The sequence below is a fragment of the Acromyrmex echinatior genome, chromosome 3, assembly GCF_024713525.1.
Source record: "Acromyrmex echinatior isolate Ae372 chromosome 3, ASM2471352v2, whole genome shotgun sequence".
Lineage (NCBI taxonomy): Eukaryota > Metazoa > Arthropoda > Insecta > Hymenoptera > Formicidae > Acromyrmex > Acromyrmex echinatior.
Window position 1 is genome coordinate 18856049 of NC_141854.1, and position 24038 is coordinate 18880086.

A 24038-nucleotide genomic window follows, 5' to 3' on the forward strand; every position below is an offset into this window, starting at 1 on the left:
AAGGGTTTTTCTACGTTAAAAAAGTTGTTCTAAAAATTTACATCACAATTGGAAGTTATGATTTTTATACAAATCAATCACAATTAATATTTGCAAAAATTGCACGGGAAGAATGATTTTGCTAAAAAATTTAGACACAGATCTAATTTTGTTCGTGACAATAATTTTGTAAGAGACTCAAACAATGATGCAAAACATTTTGACATTCTAGCAATCAACTTGAGCGTTCTACATAAGTACTTTGAGTTCAATAGTTCAATAAAATAATACTTTTATCACAACTAAATTTTCAGATACCTCAGCAAAACCGTTCTTTCCGTGTGCGTCTCTTTTTCTGTCCTCTTTTTCTTATGAAACGGTATAATGAGAAAAGCAGAGCATAATACTTGGTCTATTATCAAAATTTTATAACTTTAATTCGAGCAATAAATAACGTATATATTTCCAATTAAGTATAAAAATCTTTAAGGTGAGCACAAATTTCTTATCTCGCTTTCTTCATTATTATTATTCGTCATCATCATATTCACTTTTCCATAATAATTGTTCTCAATTCCCTAGTCTGTTAAAATGGCAAATCACCTGTTTCTTATCAGGCTGTTCTTCTGTGACAGAAAGACAAGAAAAATGTAATGAGTTTCGAGGGGGGATGAAATAAACACGAGAATGTGTGTCGCGTGTGAGTGTGACTCGTATCGGGTGTAATCGGTTTCCTCGGGGAATCCTACCCTCTCTTTTCTCTGTCTCTCTCCGGATACGGCGATGTATCGGGGGGATAATTTGCGGCGTCTCGAGTCTCGACGCGGCTGCGTGGTCCAATCCACGATATCAGCCAATCGGCTCTCGGCTGCGCGGAGAGTCGAACTGAGAACAAAAGGATCCCATTCCCTTTCTCTCTCTCTCTCTCTCTCTCTCTCTCTCTCTCTCTCTTTCTATTTCTCTCTCTCGCTTTCTGTTTCATCGATAGAGAGGCGGCTGCAATCGCCATGCAAGCAACGACAAAAACGACTACCGCATATAATCCACGCGCGCGGCATCGATTCCACCCTCCACGAAAACAAAAGCTTGGCACTCCGGCGCTTCGCAATTCCTGATAGATTGGCGATTCTTTGCGGGAATCTTTTTGGCAAAATAGTTATATGTTATACGAATATCGTGAAATATATATATGGCCTTTCAAAAAGTATAAATTTCAGATAAACCACATTTCGATTAAAATAAAGTTCCTTGATACTAAACAACAAATAAATTTTATATAATTTGTGTTACATAATTTCCAATAATAATAACAATAATAATTAAATTACAAGTTATTCGTTAAACATTCTAGTAACTTTTATGGGCACAATCCTGAATTGTTGCTCTCCTCTTTAGAGATAACTTTGTAGCCTAAGTTGCGCGACTGGACGGAAGGAAAGCAAAGAGACGTTCAATATCAATAGTTTTGCAATTTCAGGTGGCAAAGAGGATGATCCTAAAAGCTCGTCCTCGAGTTCCTTGGGTTCTGCGCAAAGTAAGAAGCAGCGTAAAGCGCGTACAGCTTTCACGGATCACCAGCTTCAGACCCTCGAGAAGAGTTTCGAGCGGCAAAAATACCTTAGCGTGCAGGACAGGATGGAACTGGCGGCAAAACTGCAGCTGACGGACACGCAAGTGAAAACGTGGTACCAAAACAGAAGGTAAGCGAAACGAAAGACGCGTTACTAATTTCTAAATGAGACACAACACGACATATGCGGATGATAATTAATTTTGTGGTCGCCATCAGGATGCAAACAATCGCTAGTTTTTTTACATATAAAAACTTATTCGGAACTGACCCATGAAAATGAATTAAATCTATCAATGATACTGGTTAGCATTTTAAATATTACATATAATAATATTACTAATAGAAGTAAGTTCTGGAAATTCTTATCGTATATATATATATAAAATCATGTTGAATTATATACATATTTGTTATTATAAAAACGAGCTTCTTTTTCTCAAGCAATCAAAAAGTTAAAAATAATATTCTTAAACATCATATACCGTTCGAGATATATTCTTTTTCGATCAAGTTTCTTATTAAGATGCTAAGAAAATTTTTATTGAAAGGTAATTACTAGAAGTATTAGCCTTTTTAGTGAGCGCGATTGGACTACATGATGAGGCTGTACGTATAAAAAACCGTTGAATAGCCGTTAAAAGTTTGACTCTAAAGAGACAAAGATGGAACCATGACGATCGATAGACCTTTCGATGCTCGCGTTATACATTGTTGAATATCGGATAGAAAGGTCCTCATCACGATCCTCCTCTCGGAAGCGTAGCGGCGTGGTTCTTTGTACCGGCGCGTGTCGAATCCGTAAATGGAAATCGCGGCGGCCAACAAAGGCGTTGTTTACGTGGTTAAACGCGAGGATCGTTGGTCAAAACCTGAGCAAGTATCTCGAGAGTCATGCGTCTCCGTTACCGGTTTTGCGGCCCATCCTAAGCATATCGTACTCGTCAACACTTTAATTCTTTAAAAGAATTTCCTTCTTGGAAAGAGTGTTGTATACTCACAACGTTTACTTTAAAATTAAATTCAAGATCTGTACAGATTTGTTACACTTAAATATTGAACACAGAAACATATACAATATTAAACTGAAATATAGTATTGTGGATTAACTTCTGATTGCCAAGTGGCTATGCGTCGATATGTATGTATATCCATTGATATATGTATATATATCGATAGATTTTTCACTTATAATATATTTTCAAATAATAAATAATTCTTTAATGTCGTCTTTACAAGACTAATAAGTAATCTAAAGATAATTTTGATTGTTTACGACATACAGATTTCTTTTTTGAAAATTTGTACAATAAAAATTCTAGAATTTAAACAAATATCTGAAAAAAAATTATAAAATTTAGATATATCGAATTAAACGTGTAAATTATTTCCGTCTCAGTCTATTTGAGAAACTTTCGAAATAAAAAATGCAAAAAACATAAGTTAAACATAAGTTAAATATGAAACATTAATATAAAACAAACTCATTTAAAGAAACTCATTTAGAGAAAAGGTTTGTTTTAAAAATATTGAATTGTTTTAACAGTAATTTTAGATCCATCGTCGGTTTCTTTACGAAAATAAGACCAGGCGGTCGGAATCGATTTCAAAATCCTTTGCGGCATCCTTTATGAACACGGTTTTGCAAAGTCATTCAGTGGCGCCTATAGATTCGTAGTTTTTGACTCCTGGGCCATCCACCTCTTTCCAATCTAATCAGCAGGCTTGTTGGTCGGCTTGCAAGTCCCTCACTAAAAAGCGAACGAAATTAAAATCGCATGCCATGGATGATTCCGCGGAATCACTTTGACACGCTTCGTCCCGAGTAAACGACTGTAACATCGGCAGGGAAAGTTTCTATACAATTCTCGTTTCTTGATAAACTGCAGGCGGCAAATAATAAATCATAACTAGTTTTAATATTATTTGTTATATACTACGTAAATATTTTATGCAATTGCATAAAATTTTTTCCTATTTCACTCGTGATAATAATTTAGGAATTTATTAAATTCTTTTCTATCTTTTCTATTTTTTTTTTTATAATAATAAAGACAACGCAACCTATTTTGTGAAAGTAGTCTGAAAAATTAATTTTAACTTTCTGTTTATTTAACTTTTTAAAAATTGAATTCTTTTCCTCCTTATATTTTTACGTTCTCGCAAGTACCAATAAAGATTCCCAATAAAAATTGCGAATAAATTAAAATCCTAGTCAGTTGATTAAAATACCGTACAATTTTACACGTATACGTGCCCGATATGCAAAATCCACCGCACCAGCTATATTGATCTCATTACGCACTTAATTATCATTACTCTCTTGTTCCTCCGGTCGCGATGAACGTACGGTGATTAGCAGAGAACACCCCACAAGTCATGACTGCGCGACTTCTGCTGGCGGCCGTTTAGTTTAGACAAGCGGCCGATCACGCACAAAGAAGGCGAATCGTTAATGAGGATCCTCGTAGATCGTGATGTATGATGTACGAAAAGGTAGAGGCTGGACGAAGCGAGCGCCAGACTCTAGACTGTGTCATTAGACTGTCAATTACCGGTGGAGCGAATGGCGTAATGACAGGCAGCGAGCGCTGCCAAGCGTTGCGGCCGTGCCGCTTCGATCGTGAAAGGCCGCCTTGCATTTCGGCGGCCGTTCAATTTTTTTCTTGTGCGTAATTGCGTGCCGCCAGCGCAAGTCCACGCAAGATTTTCAAAGACTCGTTGCTCGTTTCCCATATCACGTCGGGGCGACGCGGTGCGGCGACTCCGCGCACATCGCAATTGTACACGGCGTAATCGTTACGGCTATTTATTTCTACAGTCGGCAGTTTGCTCGCTCATTACGCCGGATCGGCGTAATGGACAACGGTGATTAAGGATCGCTTTTGATACAAAACTTGCGTAGCGCGCGCGAATTACTGTTATATCGCGATATATCTCGTTTGCGTTTCGCACGCCGTCATGCCGATCAGAGAAATAAACTCGGATTTTGTCTGTTAGTTCATGCGTGTCGAATTGAAAACGTGAACGTTTCCGGCACGAGCGAGCTGCTGATGATCGATCGAATTTTGAATACTTGTACAAAATATAGTCCAGGCAAGAAAACAAAACAGAAGCGCTTTCCGCGTGATTTTCTCACTTTAGAATGAATTGCAGCTTGGAAAGAGTTTCAGCGGATAGATTTTTGATCGACGTACTTAGAAGGATTAACGATACTCTCGTGATGTAATAAGTATACCTGTGTCAACGGAATCAAACCTGGTATGTTCGTGGAACCTGTATTAATCGCTACACGTTTCATCAAATACCATCAAAGTGCGAAGTACCGTATATCGCGCGCGGCATAAATTACAGATCAGCATGACGTGCGCTTTAATAATCTTTGTGTACATGTCTCGCGCAATACTTGGAACCGTAAAGTTCCTCCCTCTCCCCCCTTTCCACAATCTCCTCGTTCACCGACGTAGTTGCGGAGTAGCGCTAATTAATTTTCGCCATGTTGACATTCAGCCGCGCTTAATTAGGATGAAAATAAGAAAACCGATCAAAGTTGCACCAAAGAGGGAGGGGATGGAAGGGGGGAGGAGGAGGGGGAGGGGCACGTGTACGCGCCGCGGCACGTATCGTCGCGCGAGGACGCGCGCGGAAAGCGGCGTAGAGGCCTGGCCGCCGCGGCAAAAAGCCGGGAAAATTAGTGACGCTCCTGACTGACGGGCGGCTTCTTAAGTGCCCGCTTAAAGTTTTGTTGCTCGGTGCACGCCCCGATGAGGTGTGACTCGGCGCTTCTTCGCGGAGGCGCCGGCCACACCTCGGGCGCCACGGCGACGCGGACTTCTGCTCCCTTTTTCTTCCGTCCCCGAGGAGGTTCCTTGAATGCTCGCCGAAAACCAGATCCTCGATGCAAAGGTTTCAGAAAAGTTACGCAAATACGCCCTAATACTTAAAACCGCGTAATTTCAATCAATCCCGCGTGCGAGAATACTTTGACAACGCTGCTTCGCAGCATACCGTTCAGTTCGAGAGATTTTAAATCGAGAGATCTCATCGATGGACCTTGTGGATGTGAAAGAAACATCGATCTTTCTGTTCAGCGGAGGGCTTTGAATTATATGTGTATTGTTAATCAAATGTAAAATAAAGAAAGTTATCGTTCGTAAAGTTTAAATAAATATAATACTTACAATACATGATAGACAGAAGAATACTCAAAAGAAAAAAAAACACTGTTAGATGCAAAAGCAAGTAATCTAATTCTTTGAGTTAAAACAATAATAATATTAATTTTCTAGTTCGAAATTGCAATGCAAAATAATAAAATTGATAGAAAAATCAAATATCGAGCAATTGATTGATTTTACTCGTTGCTTGATCTTTCTATTAACTCCACATTTTTATTAATTTTCTTAAAAAAAATAACATTGCGTTATTTTTAACTTCTATATGTCAAAATGTAAATTCATTTCTGTGATTAATTTTAAGATAAACAATATCCGTATCAATGTGCACTTAATAAATAATAAACTGAATAAAAAGTACGTTTTTTGAGTTAAATTATTTAGCTTCATTGTTTTAATTAAATTAACAATACATTAACTAGAAACAGTGACAATCCAGAGAAATAATTAAAAATAACTTAAATCGGATGTAATTTGACATAATAAATTTAACAGTGAAACAAAAAAAAGAAAAAATTACAGATTTTTAATTTACAGCTTTGTGGAAACTTACTTAAAATTTGTTATTTATTTACTTGAGAATTTTTTTTCTAATAAATTTGTCATCATATATCACGAATACAAAAAATTGCATCAGAGATGATAATTTCTTGAAAAATGTCAGCTTGTTTTGAATCAGAAATTGACTTTGCACGGATCTTTGAACATCTTTGTTGGATTTTGGAAAAATAAATTACGGAAGATAAATAAATGCGGTTTATCAACGACGACGGATAATGCGCAGTCGTCATAATTAACAATTATAGTAATCTCCTCAGAAATACATGGATTTATCTAACAACCGTTCTTCCCTGTATTTTTTTCCTATTACATTCCTTACAAACGTCTTATTTAATCGCCATCAATTGTACGTTAATTATGCTCAACGATGTATTATCCGAACAACTGCTCGACTCACGCGCGATGTCTTCCTTTTTCCTCATAAATATTAGATAGGTCTTCAAGAAGCGAGATTTATCAAACCGAGTAAGAATCGATCTCCTTAAAGAAAATTTAATCGAGGACTACGCACGATGAATAATTCGAAAACATTACGTTACTTCCACTTCCCTTAACAGACGTCTCATTCATCGAGTGATCAACCAACACGCACGCACGCAAATTACGTTCAATAATGAGTCATCTGAACGATTGCACGACATACGCACCGGCGCATACACATACATACACATACATACACATATATATGCACGTTAGTCACGATTGACCGCAATGCTTTTCCGCACGAAACTTTCCGTGAAATCGACGCTGAGAAACTAAACGCGCGGAGATTGCGGTTCGCCTGTAAAGCGCTTTTCCAGCGATAAGCGATACGCTCCGCGCTTTTCCGCGGCACGCTGCGTACACGTCGAGCATATACGGTGCCGCTTGGTCGTTTACTTGTTTAGAAGTCATTAGGACTTGTTACGTTATTCGCGGCAAATCGTCTCTACTTATCGACTAATTACGTGCCTGACCATAAGCGAGCCATGCAAGTAGCGTGCAGTAAGTATGTGCTAACGTTGACGAAGCATGCGCCTCTCTCGATCTTTAATATCGATGCATCGAGCTGACTGAGCTCAGCTCGGAAAGTGCATTTTAATGAAATGTCATGGGACCCGCGCGTTTATCCCATTCCATAATTTACGTCGGGTTTTATACGTTCGGAGACTGTGTTTTGTGTATCTATGGAAGATTAGCGACGAGTATCACTGTCAACTTGCGTGATTAGCGACTTACTTTAATCCGTTACTTTAATAAGCGTTGGTTTCTTCTGGCCATATAATAACTACGTTCTAACAAATATTACTTTTCAATATGAATTTGCAAAACATATTTAACAGTCGTCATAAAAAAAACTCTCTTTTTTTCGGAAAAATTATAATTTTGTAAATAAAAGGAAAAAGGATACATATAATTCCTACAATTGTTTTTAATTCGGCGTATTTTAACTATATATATAAAATGATCTTAGTCTAAGAGTCTTGTGCCCGAGCGTTGTATTTAAGACTTTCTTAAATTTATCTTCAGATACTCTACGAATTATTTTATTGACTACTGAGCAAAGATAAATTTAAAGATAAATTTAAGAAAGTCTTAAATATAAAGTCTGAATACGGACATTAGACAATGTGCATGTTTAAGAGTCATCATAAAAATAAATCATTTCTAAAAACAATTCTACACGATTCTAAACAATATCAGAAATCCTATACATGTATGAGGCTAGTCAGTGTTCGTATATTGAAGAAAAAAATCTTAATAATATTTTCTTCAATAGTACTAAGTAAACATTTTTTATTGCAAAATAAATATTTATTAAACGTAAATATATATTATTTAAGTATTTCTTTTTTTTAAATAAATACTTAGTACTGTGATATTAAAAAAAATATTACTCAGCTTTAGGAAATTTTTTTCAGTTGGTTTTTATTTTAAAATCATCTTAAATAATGTCTTAAGATGCTAATACGATTTTGTAATTGATTTATAACATCTTAAGAGTCGGTTATGAATACTGGCCTAAAACATCTATCCAAGACTGAAACGTTACAAAGATGTTTTTTTAGACACGCATGTCAATTAGGATGTTAATTTTAAATCCTTAAATACTTTTTCGGTATGGCGTATCAGCTTTCCTTTTCCATCGCTTATAATTCTTTATTAATAAATATTATACATACATTTATTTGACATCATTATATTCCTTAATGTTTAGCGTTTACGAATTTATTATCGGTCGAGTTCTGTATGTCATACACTAGTATGTTGTTCTCACAGTGTGGCGTTTAAGGATTAAAATGTCAAATTTCAAATACGATCTCATCTTCATCTTAAAAAGTTAAAGTTTAAGCATTAAGTTTAAGATACGATTTTATATATTAACGATAGAATGTTAAATTTAAGAAATATATAAAGAACCTTTTCAATCCGGCGCGGTTTCAAAGAAAAAGCGAATTTTAGTTAGTTGTATTTTACATTACATCACCTTGTTGCACTCATGACCTCCATATATGTTGTTCTATCTTTTGCACATCTACGCAAAAGAGGATCCTGCTCTCGGGACGTGACTCGTAATTCAAAAGTATTATGCGGTAGCTCGAATTTTTTCTTTTTTTTATGAAACGACAACCGCACACCTACATCGCTCGCATTTTTCGCGCTATCGCGTAACTCAATGTACGCTCTAGCAATTAACAGATGTACATGTCACGTCATGGACAAAGATGTAAAACCGCAGGAAAAGCATAGAGGAAAAAAAAAAGGAATAATTCCGAAAGTTTGCATTTAACGTTTATATAGTAACGCCATTGCTTTTGAGCTGTAATGAGATATTCGTCGCTCGATATTTTTTCGCGGTATAATAAGCAAACGTGATTCCATTAGAGCCAAACAGACTAGTAAGAGAAAACTCATTTGAGCTTAAAATTACACTCTATCGTGTGCGATGTATCTGTAGCTTAACCGTGATTTATTTGCCGGGCACGAGTTTCGAGCACGAGCGTAACCGCGTTAATGCTCCCCTCGAACGTGTGAAAGAAATTAGGTTGGCGACGTGGCTATTATCCCGCAGAGAGACTCGCGCGCGTTCTCTGAGAATCGTCAAGAGACCAGCGCAACTTCAACGAGACGCAAACTATATACGCAAACCGAAGAAACGAAGAAACTACCTCGCGTGGATTTGATCGCGACGGCGAAGAGGGACGCGAAGGCTGAATCCTTCACACGGTTTTGCGCTCGTTACATGCAATCATGTACTACGTACCGTGAACGCGCGCGTATTTTGCTACGCGCCTGGCTGGAGAAACGATAATCCGTAGAGGATAATTCGCCAAGAATGCAAATGCATGGGGTTATCTATAACGGCGCCGAAAATGCATTTCGCGAAAAGAGAAATGACGAACGATCGTGTCGGAGTACATTCCCGTGATAGCGCTCGCGAATTAAAACTGGAAATAAAGAAGAATTTATTTTCGTGTTTTATGCTCGGGTGACATTCACACTCGAAATTAATAGTGACATACGAGCGATAAATCTGACGCGACAAACGTGCATTTCAACTTTGATTCATACACGAACAATCGAGGCACTGCGAGGAATTTTGATCTTTTTTGCAGCCAGATGCTTTGACTCTGATTTGTACGTTTTTTTTTTTTCGAATATAACTTTCTTATGTTCTATTGAATTTTATTTGTTTGAAAAATTTTGAATTTTACTCAAGTTTTTTCAGAAAAATTCGAATGAATTAAAAAGACTTCAATATTTTTAAAACAATTTAATTTCAAGTATATATCTGTTATGTTCTATTCATTGTTGAATTTCATTGGAAATTTTGGAAAAATATTGAAAATTTTTAGTTTTATCATAAGTTTTTCATTTAGAAAAATTTGCGTAAGATTAAAAATTTTGTTTGTAAGAAAACATGTTCGAAGAAAGTGTCAAGAATCAGACTACATTTTTCTATATGGAAAAACTTGGATAAATTTTTAATATTTTACTTGGAAAAGATAATTAATAGACACAATCTTACGCAATCTTGTAAGATGACGTCTTCCTGATGCTCGAAGCGCATCCGAATATGACTTCGACGATGTTACTTCGCGGCGATGGCATTATGACATTGCGTCGTCACGATGTGACGACATCACCGGCGCATTACATACGTCGCGATCGTGAGAATTTGCTTCTCTCGGAGGGGGACTCTTCTCTTTTGCCGCCGCCGCGGCTCACCGGAAGAACAACGCAGGCTTCCCACGCCTCCGGTAAACCGCTTCATAACGGGTCGCCTTGATTTCGCGGATACTTATGTCGAATGCGCTCGTTTCGATCGCGATTTACGTCACGGCAGCTCCACGATTTCGTGCGCGATTCCGTGCCCTTCTAGGTCGCCGCGGAATTTCATGAAATAGCTAGAAAAACGGGGCTAATCGGATAGCGCGCGATAACAGTCAGGCATACCTAGTAACGACGTATTTGCATGCGCATTTTGTCGGCCCTCCTCTTACTTTGGATATAATCACCTGATTAACTCTTTTTACCCTGTAGAACGCTTAATTGATGGGTTTAATTAACGTCGCTTCGAGTTTTTCTCCGAAATGAGGTCGCGTATTTTTTTCTTGTAGCTCTGTTGAGAATAATAATTTGCGACGTTCCTCAATTATCATACACTTTATATAATATGATATATCTATTTATTTAAAATTCGATATTATAAAGAAAAAATGCAAAAAGTATTCTAAAGATTAACAATTTCGAAATTAATATTAAATGAATCTCTAAAATTTACGAGATTCTAAATTTTTTAGAAGGTATGTGAATTTTATTTGCAAAGATCATAATTAAATCATTCATAAAGAGGTTCCCAATTTTCGTACGTATTAATAAAAAGATATTTAAGTATGATTTTTTTAAATGACTTGATTCATGAGATATCTCTCTCTTTCTTTCTATGACGGCGCATATATTTTTTTGTAAAAAGATTAATGTTTATAATAGAATTAAATTTTAAAATATAAATAAATAAAAAAAACTAAGAGAAATTTACGCTGGATTATAATGGATGCTAGAATTAAAAGAGATAAATTCTATATATAATTATTGCATGTACATATTATATATTAACTTAATGCAAGTTAAATTTGAAAAAAAAAATTTGAAATGGAAACAATAATAAAAAGAGGTACAACTTAATTTTTTGTGACCGTTTTATATTTATATTTTCTTATGTATTTTTGTTTATAAGACCGAAAATTATTTAGATTCATGAAGGAAAATAAGAAATTCATAAGAAATTCATAAGAAAATATAGAAATAAAATGATTCCCGAACGGTTACGAAAAAATAAAAAGTTGTACGCTCATTTACAGAATTTATCATATAAGTACGTATCTCAAAATTCATTATTAAAAAGCATTATAAAAAGCGACATTAGTAACCATATGATGATCGTATACCATGTGCTCATACAATAACCACTCTGTCTCTGAATATCAATGCGATTTCGGACAAGCTTTACGTTGTGAAACATGTGTCTCGTAATCATTGAGGCGAATAATTTGAAAATATATTACTCTTTCTCTCTTTATCATATCTCTCTTTCTTTCTCTCTCTTTTTCTCGGTCTCGCTGTCACCATTATTACCACAAAGCACCCTAGTGGCTTCAGGACATTAGTGTCGCACAGGCATGTAACCGCAAAAGTAGCGAATAGACCCAGCCACCATTATAAATGCATTAACTCTCCCCTTAGTTTTCGTCCTCTCCTTCTATGTGCCATTTTTTCGCTTTTGGCTGTTACAGCTGAACGTTCGTGAGTCTTCGTCTTCAGTGAATCACTTGATGATAGTTTATCGCTTTTCAACTCGCTAATCGTCGAGCTTACCTCGTTGCATGCTTGAAAAATATTAGTAAATTGATTGAATTTCGGGTTTAACTTTTAGAACATTCGTTACTGAAGGCAAAAATGAAGAATAAACATGACAATAGGTATTATAGTCATTATTTTCATTATTATAGCGAACATTCGCCACTGAAGGTAAAGATGAAGAATAGACATGACAATAAGTCATTATCTTCGTTATTTTATCATCACTAATTTCTTATAAATATTAAAATACAATCGAATGAGAAAAAGAAAAAATGTGGAAGAAATAATAATTTGTCAAGCACGGCGACAGTAATTTTCGAGTCGATTGACGTTCGTAATACTCGGACACGTTTCAAGTCTCTTGATGTCGAAGGGCATCGCGTAAGTCACCCCAAAATTTCTCAGCAACACGTCACTTCGATACTCGACAATGACGACGAGGAACGCGCCGCTCGGAACGATGCGATCGATTTTCAGGAGTTTGTCGCCGTAAGAAAGGACGGGAATTTTTTTCAACGCTGCCACGATCTAGAGAACTGCACGATCATTAGGATAGAAGCGTGATGGAAGCGATCGTTACACTTTCTTCGCCAATCTCCAACCCTTCTCTCATCCTCTTTTCTCATTTCAGCCGAGCGAGATCAAGCAGCAGCCCCTCGAGCACCTCAGGAGCGATAAATCAATGACTCTTCTCGTCTCTCTTTCTTTCTTCCTCGTCCCTACCTCTTCGAATCCCCCGTTCCGTACTTCCGGCCGCCCTAGCTTCTAGCGGACGACTATAAAAAGCCAACGGGCAATTAAGGGTGTTTTAGAGTGGCTGCACTCGAAAATCGCCGGCCAACCCCAGTCGAAAGTGGGGGAATTAAAAAACATTACTCATCATATAATCGCACGAGCGGTTCTCGACACTGTCTGTCACCGTCGCTCTTTCTCCCTTTCCCTCTCTTCCTCTCTTTCTCTTTGATTCTCGCGCTCGGACACGCTCGTCCTTCTTGCGCCTCCGACGTGCCGGCAGAAAAATGAGAAATGATCGTGGCTCGATTCAGAGGTGCCTGTTTAAAATTCATGAACGATTTTACTGCAACCTCCCCTATCGCAACCCGTCACAAAAGGGCGAGCAGAGCCATATCGAGAGAGGGGGAGGGGAAAAATAAAGAGAGAGAGACAGTGAGATTGTGGCCCACATTTGCGACTATACATCAGCACAAAATCGCGAGAGAACGAGTGTGAGAGAGAGAGAGAGAGAGAGAGAGAGAGAGAGAGAGAGAGAGAGGAGAGAGGGCTCGCACCCCACGAAATATATTAATTGTCGAATTTTCCGTGCGAGCTGCATATCCGTTAGAGCCGCTTTGTCCCTTGCCAGGCGCGGATCTCTTGATTATTAATTACTCCGACCACCAAGTACACCCCACTCTACCCTCCTCTCCTCGCGACTATTACCCTGTAACATTTCCAGTTGTGTTTCGAAGGTACGATCTTTTTTTTATTGCGGCCGCAATTTTAACAAAAAAAAAAACTCTAACAAATGTACACGTTGTGCCGGTGCCCGTTAATTATCGCTTGAATTTCATGCGAATCGTTGAATTTTTATCGAGTTGAGAGACAAAGTTGGTTTGATTTATCATTGTGAATAAAAATGATTCCCAAAGATCTCAAAGGGAGGTACAATTCACCGACGGAATTTCTAACATTTAATTAGATGTTGATATCAATAAAATTAACTGATAATTACTAATAGCTTCTATTTAATTATCTCAATTAAATTTTGCATCTCTGATCAAAATTATGCAATCTGTGATCATAATTAATTTTACAACGATGTCTACAGATATGTATTGACTGATGTCTTAAATTGAAGTATTTAGACGTAACCGCATAGCGAAAATTATTTAATAATATTCAAGTAATCTGGTATCGATTGACGTTCTCGTGTAATAACACAGCTGTATATTTATGACTGAATTAGTTACGAGCTACAAGAAACAAGGATAGCATATACGTACACACACACACCATATATATATATATATATATATATATATATATATGTATAATTTTTTTCGAAAGGCGACAGTAGCGGGGGTGGCAAAAACTACTTGCACTTATCGAGCAAGAACGTCGGATGTAATTCACGCCTCACCGCCACGGAAGGGTTGTAATTTTCTTGATATTATTCATGAACGTTATGGCAGGTTGGCTCATGTAATATAATAGCCTTTCACAGTCGTTTTCTCTTTACGTACATTTTTCTCTGTCTTATTCGCCTCATTTCGTATTAAGCCGCTCGACGCGGCACTTTAATTTATTTCTCATATAAAGGGCGAGTTCCCCTAATCGCGTGAGCACGCGTTCTTATATCGTGTTTATCAAACGAAAAAAGTTCATAACGTTTTCGATTATTATACGAAGGTTACAAGTTCGATAATTCGTAAAATGTTGATATTTATTAGATATCAAATTTTTTTTCTTTTCATTTTTGTCGTTTCATCAATAAATCTTAAGCACGACAAAGACTAAAATATTTTACAATTTTTATTATGAAAACGTCATAAAAATAATTTTTATTGTCAAGTTTTTCTACAATAATATATTATAATATGTCTCTTCTTAAAAATATGCAGAGAGATAGAGAGAGAGAGAGAGAGAGAGAGAATTTTTCATGTTTAATTTGAAACGGATTAGTAAAATGTATAAACAGTTATAAAAGCATGAAGATTATGATGATATTTTCAGTAAATGCAAATGTTGTTATTTCATTTTCATAATTCCTCATATTTCATTTGTTCTCAGAAATTGACTTGAAATTAACGGAAGATTCTCTATCCATATCTTCATAATAATTCGAATAATTATTTCGCTCTGTATGTGTTCGCATGACGTATGTTATTTTCTTTTCATTCCATTTTCTGACACACACATTACATTTTGTTTTTAGTTAAAACATAAAACCGCACATGCATGTGCTCCATGCACGCCATTCGAAGATTCCGTTGGACGTAATCTGCTTTACTGTACGACCGATCGCGCGAATGTAATTCACGTTTCGATTCTGTGAAAAGTATCGTGATTTTCGCGGTATGATTTGCAATGTTATCGAGCAATAATGTTCGGTTAATATGGCCTTCGGCAGAGAATTTCACCTCCTGTCTCCCTTCCACAGCGTTCGTTTCGTCCCCGTTATACGATATCAACCCCCCCAGACCACGGCCTGTTGATATATCTCTGTCTCGTGCGCGTCTAAGGGCGCTTTTACGTTCGCAGGTGCGGTTCAGGTATATGTATCTGTATATATGTATGCACGTATGTGTGTGTGTATATATATATATATATATGTGTGTGTGCGTGCCATGATACGCGATGATTAGGCACTGAAACTCCACGGGCTATTTGTTAGTATAATAAGCTCCCGGTAGTGTGGCCAACGTAACCACTTGGCGGCACGCCACCCCGTTTTAGCGTAATTGTCCCAGATCGAGATTTACATACGTGAGGAGGGTGAAGAGGGGCACTGCGAGGGAGGGAAGAGGGCCGATCCCAGGGAGAAATTGCAGAAAGCTCGTGATTGCTTCGGGTGGCGGTGCGGTGGCCTCGAAAGCCACCAGTCGATCCTTATGCTGACGAAATTTCGCGCTACAAACGAAGGAACGAACAGCTGAAATACTTGGAACGGATCTTATCGTTCGCTATTAGAATCTGGAAAACTACCGTGGAACTACACTATGCTCGCATGTGCTTCCGCCGATCAAACCTGATATCGCGATATCGTAGCTCGCATGGGCCCACCGTTTGACATTGGTAGGCCTAACTTAGATCTATTTTGCCGATATTACGTTATAAGAATAACGATCGCTCTGATGTAAATGTCTTGAATAGCCGAGCCGTTTTTCATCGCTGGTCATTACCGACGTATAGCCTTCATCAAAAATACTGAACACGTCAGTGGATTTTATGATTCTTTTTTAGTGCCAATGTACGTCATTCTTACGTACGCGAGTATGTATACTAGATTAGTTTAAAAATATCAACGTCGTCAATTTATTTTACAGATATTTTACTCGCACATTATCTTGTCATTACGATTTTCATATTACATAATTGATACATTTCTGTAATATAATATAAATTTTGTCGAATTTCGTATTTATACTGAATTTATGCTTCACATCAATGTATTAATAATGTTTTTTTTTTTTTTTTTTTTAAAGAAATCCTTAACTCTTCCAACGAAGATAATTTAATGTAAATAAATCGCGAAGACTTTCGTACGGAATCGTGCTCATATGCTTGCTTCCTTTGTACTTTCAGAACGAAATGGAAACGACAAACGATCGTGGGTTTCGAGATCATGGCCGAAAATAATTTCGCTGTTGCCGCCTTCCAGCATCTGTACAGCGGCAGTACCGTTCCCGCACATCCTGCCGCAGGACGGTACTGGCAGTATCCCAGCGCGCACGCGTTACCCGCGAACGGATTCTTCTATCAGCCATCATCGGCGGCGACTCTGCAAAAACCGCTTCCCTACCGTCTGTATCCACCCATGATTCTAGCGGGGCCAAGTAATCCTCTTGGTTCTTTGACTGCGAGCTCCAGTCTGTCGACTCTCAGCAACTATTACAGGGACAGCCCAGAGATGGCCGACGGCCGGGATACCTCGAGGAAAAGGGACAGGAGCAAGAGCCCAGAATCGAGAGACAGATCGCCAACTAGAAAACCGGCAAGACTGTATCCGCTGCAAATGATGCAGGCGGGCCCTAGCAATCCTCTTGGCACGCTGACCACCTCCAATCTCTCCAATATGAATAACTATTACAGAGGTAGTCCGGAGTTGATGGAAGGAAGAGAGAATATGGACAGGTCGAGGAAGCAAGAAAGGAGCAGCAAGAGTCCGGACTCCAGGGACAGATCACCCATGAGGAAGGACGTTAGATCTTATCCCTCGACGATGATCCAGGCAGGTCCTAGCAATCCTCTCGGACCCCTCGCGCCTAGCTCGAATCTGAACAACTATTACAGAGACAGCCCTGAGATAATGGATGGACGGGAAGGTATGAATCGAACGCGACAACGTGACAGAAGTCAGAGTCAGGACAGATCACCTGTGCAGAGAGAGGATAGTCCTCGAAGTGTAAGAGCTGACAGTGATGAAGAAAGCATACACGATATCTAGGACATGGAGATTCTTGGTACCGGCGTTGACACGTCGGAAATATTGCATGAGGAAGACAGGTATGTCCTGCAGGATAATTAGGAAACGTGTGGAATGGATTGATTTCCTTACGATACGTCATTTCGAAATAAATGTACTAATAGCGAACGAAGAGTTAACATCAGAAAATAGGAAAACTATCAAGGGATGAATAATCCTTTTGAAAATGTATTCGTGTGAAATCGGGCAGTTATTGAAACATATGGGCAAGCTTGAGAATACTGATTGATGCGATAACTCATTACGAGACACTGATACGGATAATTAAAATCAAATTCACTTAACTAGCATTAATCAGTCAATTTCGAACGAGATAACGAAGTCGCTCAAATTTCAGCAGCTATTGCATTAACAGTTCATAAATAAACAAATCGTATCCATATGGAGAATTTGTTGGGAGATTGATCGATAAAAAAAATTTGTATAATCCTGGAAGAAACGCGCTGTATATATACATATATATCCTTGAGAACTTGTATCGATCTACGCAGCTATCACGACGAATCCAAACGAAGAAGCGAATGCAGCTGATGTAACGAGACTGTTTAAGAAGCTATATATCCAAGTGTATGCAAGCATCGAGGAGAGACTACGTAGAGATTATTTTGTCGCAGTTATTTGAAAATCTGAAGAGAGCAGAGCGAGAAGAGATTCAGGATTCGCGAGGTCTGAAGCGAAGTCAGCGAAATGAGATGCGAATGGAACGGCACGGCGGCCGATTTCGTGAGGTAGAACAGGAAGTGACATAGCACGGGACGTCCGGGATTTTGTAGATAATGAGAGCGAACAGGAAATATCGTGCGGTTAACCGAACTTCGTGATTTGAGCGTTCAGTGAATAGCGGGTTACGGTGAAACAATATATTCAACGTTGATACGATCGGGCGTGTAGAGAACGGACGAAAGTAAAAATCCCGTGCTTCACCGATACATTATCCCTCGGACAAATGGAGACTCATTATTACTCATTCATTGTCCATTCATTATTTTATTTTCCACTTCTTCGCATGCAACGTGTGATTGGTTCCTCGCTTGAAAGGTACTTGTTTTCCAATATTTTTACAATTTACAGAACAAAATTATTTACAGTTCCACTTTTATTTTGATCACAGTTATCGATAATTACACTGTAATAATTAATTAATTTGAATTTAAATATTGATTAATTTTATTGCGAATTTTATTGCTCTCTTTAATATTTATAAATTAAATTATATCTTTACCGCGAAATAACTATAACACGTGCACATTTTTTAAACATCGATCGATGATTTCCTTGCAGAATAATTGTAAGAGTTTATACAAGCGAATAATATTTACATTATCAACAAATAACTATTTCGCTGTGCCAAAAATTTATATTCAATTCTTTTAATCTTACAATTTTACATAAAATTTTATAAATTCTCGCCTCTGATGCCGAGAATGAAAGAACTCGCTCATCTGCAAAGAAATCAATCAATATTCATGACCACAGCGATTTTTGGCTTTCAAAATTTATCACATGCATTCAATTCATCGCAGCATGGATCGATAGCATGATTCGTTCGTATAGTAACCGATATGAGGCTGTAACATGCCGATTAGAGAACCCGGCTAGATTGGACGGTTTCGTATGTCGGAGGACGATTACAGTCGCGCCAGAATACGGGCCAATCGCGAGCGAACGTGAATGTACAATTAATATGACATTAGAGGGGACCTAGCCGCGGGGGAAGAAATCTAAAATGACACGAAATTACGTGGTGGTCACCACGAACGACAAAAAAGGACCGTGCGGGAGAGGGCGGCATCAGGGCATCGAACATGAAGAAGGGGGCTCGACTATTCAAATAACTGCGTTCTCCGTGTCGGCGAAGCGAAACCGGCATTTTACCTGCCGTTCTTCCTCGAGAAGACGAACGAATCGGTCGACTTAATTAATATTGACGAGATCTGAGTGACGGTGATGGTCCCGAAAATTGCACGACATTGGCGACCGGTAATTTGCGAACGACAACGGAGGCGGACTCACATATTTTCTTCTTTCCTAGAAAAAAAGATCGATAGTTCTCTTGATCGTGGTAACAAGTGCCGTCGTTGTAAGTAAAGTTAAATGCGAATTACGAATGGTAGAGAATCCTCGTCATACCATTGATATGAGTCCTTATTGTCGTTGAACGATACAGTGATACGTGATTCGCACGATAAACGACGATGACGATGCGACATCTGCCTCAAACGATGATTACATGTGTTTTCTCATGAAACAATTGCGCGAAACGTGTTCCATTCTCTTAAGACCAAAATTATATCAAATCTTACGCTGATTATTGCTGAGATTTTCCAGAAACTATGACGAGACTGGACACGAACTGACACGAACGAATTATACATTGATAAGTGGTAAAGTCAGTATTTGAGAAGCAAACTATCTAATTAGATGACAATTCTCACGTCGGTATGATCGAGGGATTAAATCGGATAGTGGTTTTCTCTAAGAGATCACAAAAACGCTATAAATATTTCTTACGACCGGAAAACTTTAGTTTTTTACGATCGAACGTTTTCGTCTGCAAAAATTTTCATAGCAGCGAGTCGGTTCCTTCGACACGAGCGATTTTCTAACTTCGGTCTCTCAAAGATGAGCTGCGCCATCCACTTTGTAAATATAACGGATGTACCATCCGCGCGTAGATGAAGATATACGAAAGTTGTAAATATACGAAGATGGGAGCTTGTAGACGAGGGTGAAGACACGCGAGGATGGAACGAGTCCGTAGGACTTAAGCCAAGATACGAGATACGAGATATTTCAAAGTATTTTTCAGATTTCAGTATACGTAGCGGAACGCGAGGCGCGTTCTCGAGAGATCGAGCGTCGTGCGACGTCTCTTTTTTTTTCACCGGCAAGAAAGCGGCGTTTTCGATATTTCGATGACACGGCACGCGGCGCGTTCGATAAGAACATACCAGTATTATGAATGTATAAAATTAGGCTGTACAACGTGCGAGAGAGTCTCCCGTGCGGAAACGCAGATGCGTCGTCGGGGAATAACGGCGGACGTCGACCCGCACGGCGCGTTTAGTAGTTAAGTAACGCAGCAAGAAGTATATATATATATATATATATATATATATATATATATATACTTAGAGTATATAAAAACCATGCTTTGTAAAATAATGTCTGTATAGCGAGAATTATTATATTATATGGAAAATATATTATACTGAATTTAACGTGTTTTGCGTTCTTCTTTCGGAGCCATCACACCGAATGCTTTCCTTCGTGGAAATCTCATTGATTGATCATAAACAAATTCTATTTTTTTTTATTTATTTTTATTGACGTTAATAATGCTTCGTATCAGTCTACAGTATGTGTTTTACGAATCTTTTCTGAAATTTAAAATCTCAACGTATCTGACATTTCTTAACGAATTTTTCTGCAATTAAAATCTCAACACTTCAAATTTCTTTTTCCTGCAAATCTTACCAAAGTGTGTAATAAGAGCTTTTATATATGTACGTGATTTAATTTCTCGCGTAAAAATAACATTATTATATTATACGTTTAAATATGCAAATTCATTTTTGTATGCAGTTATTTTTACATGAAAAATTAAATCACATACACACACACACACACACACACACATACATATACGTATAAAGTCTCTCAATTATATATTTGGATTTGCAATGTAATATTAGACTTTTACTTTCTCTAATTAAATTATAATTATATGATAGATTTATCGAGTGACTCGTGTATGAAAAAATAATAAAAAAAGGCAATTGGATTAGTTCACGCGAGAAAAATCCAGTGCTTTGTTCTGACGTTCCGACGAAGGGACGTTCCGACCGTCGGAGTCGAGATCGCTGTCACGAAAGCGCCGACCCTTTTCGTTTAACGTTCAATTTGCAACTTTGTGCATAATGTAAAATGACTAGATTGGCGTTTAGACGAATTGCCCGAGGCTCCCAGGACATTTTCACGCGATGATGCATATTGTAACGTCCGCGATTAAGTGAATGAGCGCTTGGTGCATTCATTTTGCGACTATTACGGTAAAATTGCACTCATCAAACTATTTTGCGCAATTCACATTTTATCCAAGAAGCTCAGATTCGAAAGTGAAAGTTACATTCATGAAAATCGAGAGGTTAAACATAATCGTCATTCAAAAATAATTTCGAATTTCTCGTGAGCGGTAAGTGGTTTTTACTAATCTATCTTTTTCTTTTAAACTCCACCAAGCATAATAATTAAATAATTTCAGTCTTTTTTGAATAAAACATCAAATTATTATCCGACTTATTGCAGGGTTTATCTTTCGTATTCTTTCATATCATCTGGACTCATCAATTAACATGATTAATTAGTCGAGTCAGTAACTTTTCACACACTTTTTCTGATCTTTTGGTGATAACAAAACTCAAAACAGTTATTACTCGAAATATTTCTTAATAACAGCTAATTTCATTAATGACATGATGATGATTTTGCGCCACGAAGTAGAAACTTCGAAGCAATTAAAGCTTTACTTTCTACGGCATTACGTATATCTCTGCCAGGCCTCGGTGAGTTTCGCGTATCGTTTTGCTACATCGTTATTCTCGCTTTACAATTTCCGCCGAGCATAAATACGGCAGAGTTTATAACTAGAGAGGATAAACGAAATTTTCAGAATACGTATACGCGTTTAACTTCAAAATTTATCGAATTCAATTTTTTATATTGTGAATGTATAAATATTAAAGTTAATAGCCTGAATATAATGTAAGATGTAAACAATAGGTTTCCAGTTTTTAGATATTTACTTTTTATTCTTAAAATTATGTACAAATCTCGAAATATATACGGGGTAAATTTCCGGTAATAAACTTTCTAAACATAATTATCTAAAATGTCATTCTGCATGAAATGCCAATTACAAAAGAGAAAGAGAATATTTTTGCGTATTCATTTCCGGAGTACATCCCAATGACAAATTTTACGGAAGAACGAGAATCCAACGTATATATCGCATCGTTACGCGAGGTGGTATGGCCCTTCTTCCCGCGCGTGTCCCATTAAGTCGAAATTTCGGCGCGGTTCAGCGACGTGTAATTTGGCGAAACCCTTATAACGTCGTCGTCGAAGGCGAAACCCGACGAGCGTGACAGTGTGCACGGGGCTTAATCGCGTTTGCTTATTTCCGCCGTTGGCCGGTGCAATTATGTTGTGGAGAACGCGCGCACGCTCTCGCACTCTCGCCTCCCTGTATAAGGGCTTATTTTATTCCTATTAGGGTAAAACGGGTAGCCGGGACGGACGGGACGCACACTACCGTGTACCCACAATTACGTGAAATTAATTTGGGCCCCATTAGCGGTCGGCCGCGCCACTGCCGGGACAACTAACGATTTTCCCCAGCGGCGGACACGGTCGAACGAGACGGTGCCTCTCGTGTCGCAAACACTATTGTACATATTCGAGAGCACGTACACGTTGCGTATACCCCCCGCACTTTTTTTTTTTTTTGCGTCGCACGACAGTGTTATACCTACCGCGAGATGTGAGACCCGCGGAACGAGGGACATATGAAAATTCTTAATCGCGCGTCAGCATCGTTAAGTTACGATATCCACCGCGATATTAATGTTACTGCTACTTACGTAGCTCGTCGCCGCAATCATGAATGCCGAGGTGTGCAATTATTTTCCTTAAGAGGCCATAAATTATAGTTAACCGAGTATAAGCTGTACTTGTTGCTTTTTGATTAATGCAAATTTACACGTGTACGCTGCAAAAAATTATCCATCCCTTAACATATTCTTTTCACCATGTATCACGAGCTGCGCTATTGTGAGCAAAGCTCGTGATAAATTAAGTCATAATTAAATCAAAAGCCAATTATAATTTGATAAACGTTCTCCTTTTAAATTCATTACGGGAAGAGTCAAGTGATTAACGTAAAAGTTTAAGGTTATATTATATCGTGAGTAGGCACGCATAGCGCTAAAATAGCTAATCTTCGCCACGCAAGAATTTTTAAATATTTCGATATAATCGCGGGATATTTTGCATTGCGGGTTTGTAATAAATTCCGGAAACGAGAAGATCCTATAAGTAGTTGCTATTTGTAGCTGTCACTAAGAAAAGTGTAGTAATAATAAGAATTAGCGTTATTTTATCACGAGATTTTTTTTTTGTTACTTGAATTTTATTCGAGACAGCTGTAGTTAGACAGCAGTTAGGATGACACTAAGTGCAAAATTACAGCAATATTCCCCCGATATATAACGTCGCAAATGAGGGTGACTTCCCTCGGTGCGGCAATCGGCGCACTTTGTATAATTGTAGGTTGCACCGAGCAGCGGATGCGCTTATTAGCTGAAAGTAGGAAATCACAGTTTTATTATTCTCCTTCTTTTCGCAAGTGTCCGTTAAGGTTCCACGCGGCTCGCTTCCTGAAGGTGGCGGCCCGATGGAAACCGAAGAAGAAAGGAAGAAGGGCCCGGCGTGAGAGGATGTGGTTAACCCCACGGTCAAATCGAGCTTTTGCTGGGTTTCTGCATCCTGAAATGCAGCGACAAAAGAGAATCGCCGGAACAGAAGTACGTGGCATCTTGTCCAAGTCATGTTGTTCCTTCTTCAGTTCCCGCATCGCTTTGTGATTTTGTTTCTTTGACCATTCGATGATGCATCGTTTAAGTTACAAATATAAGCAAGACGA

At 38.1% G+C, this 24038-nt stretch overlaps 1 protein-coding gene across 1 annotated transcript in view; it reads left to right on the top strand.

Annotated features, from left to right (window-relative positions):
• Window positions 1-19622, top strand: part of LOC105148995 (homeobox protein BarH2) — a 34471-nt gene extending 14849 nt beyond the window's left edge. Inside the window, exons 2-3 of the mRNA XM_011061114.2 lie at window positions 1457-1679; window positions 16435-19622. Coding sequence (XP_011059416.1) covers window positions 1457-1679; window positions 16435-17296 — 1085 coding nt within the window. The 3' untranslated portion in view covers window positions 17297-19622. The remainder of the gene's footprint in view (window positions 1-1456; window positions 1680-16434) is intronic.
• Window positions 19623-24038: the final 4416 nt, after the last annotated feature.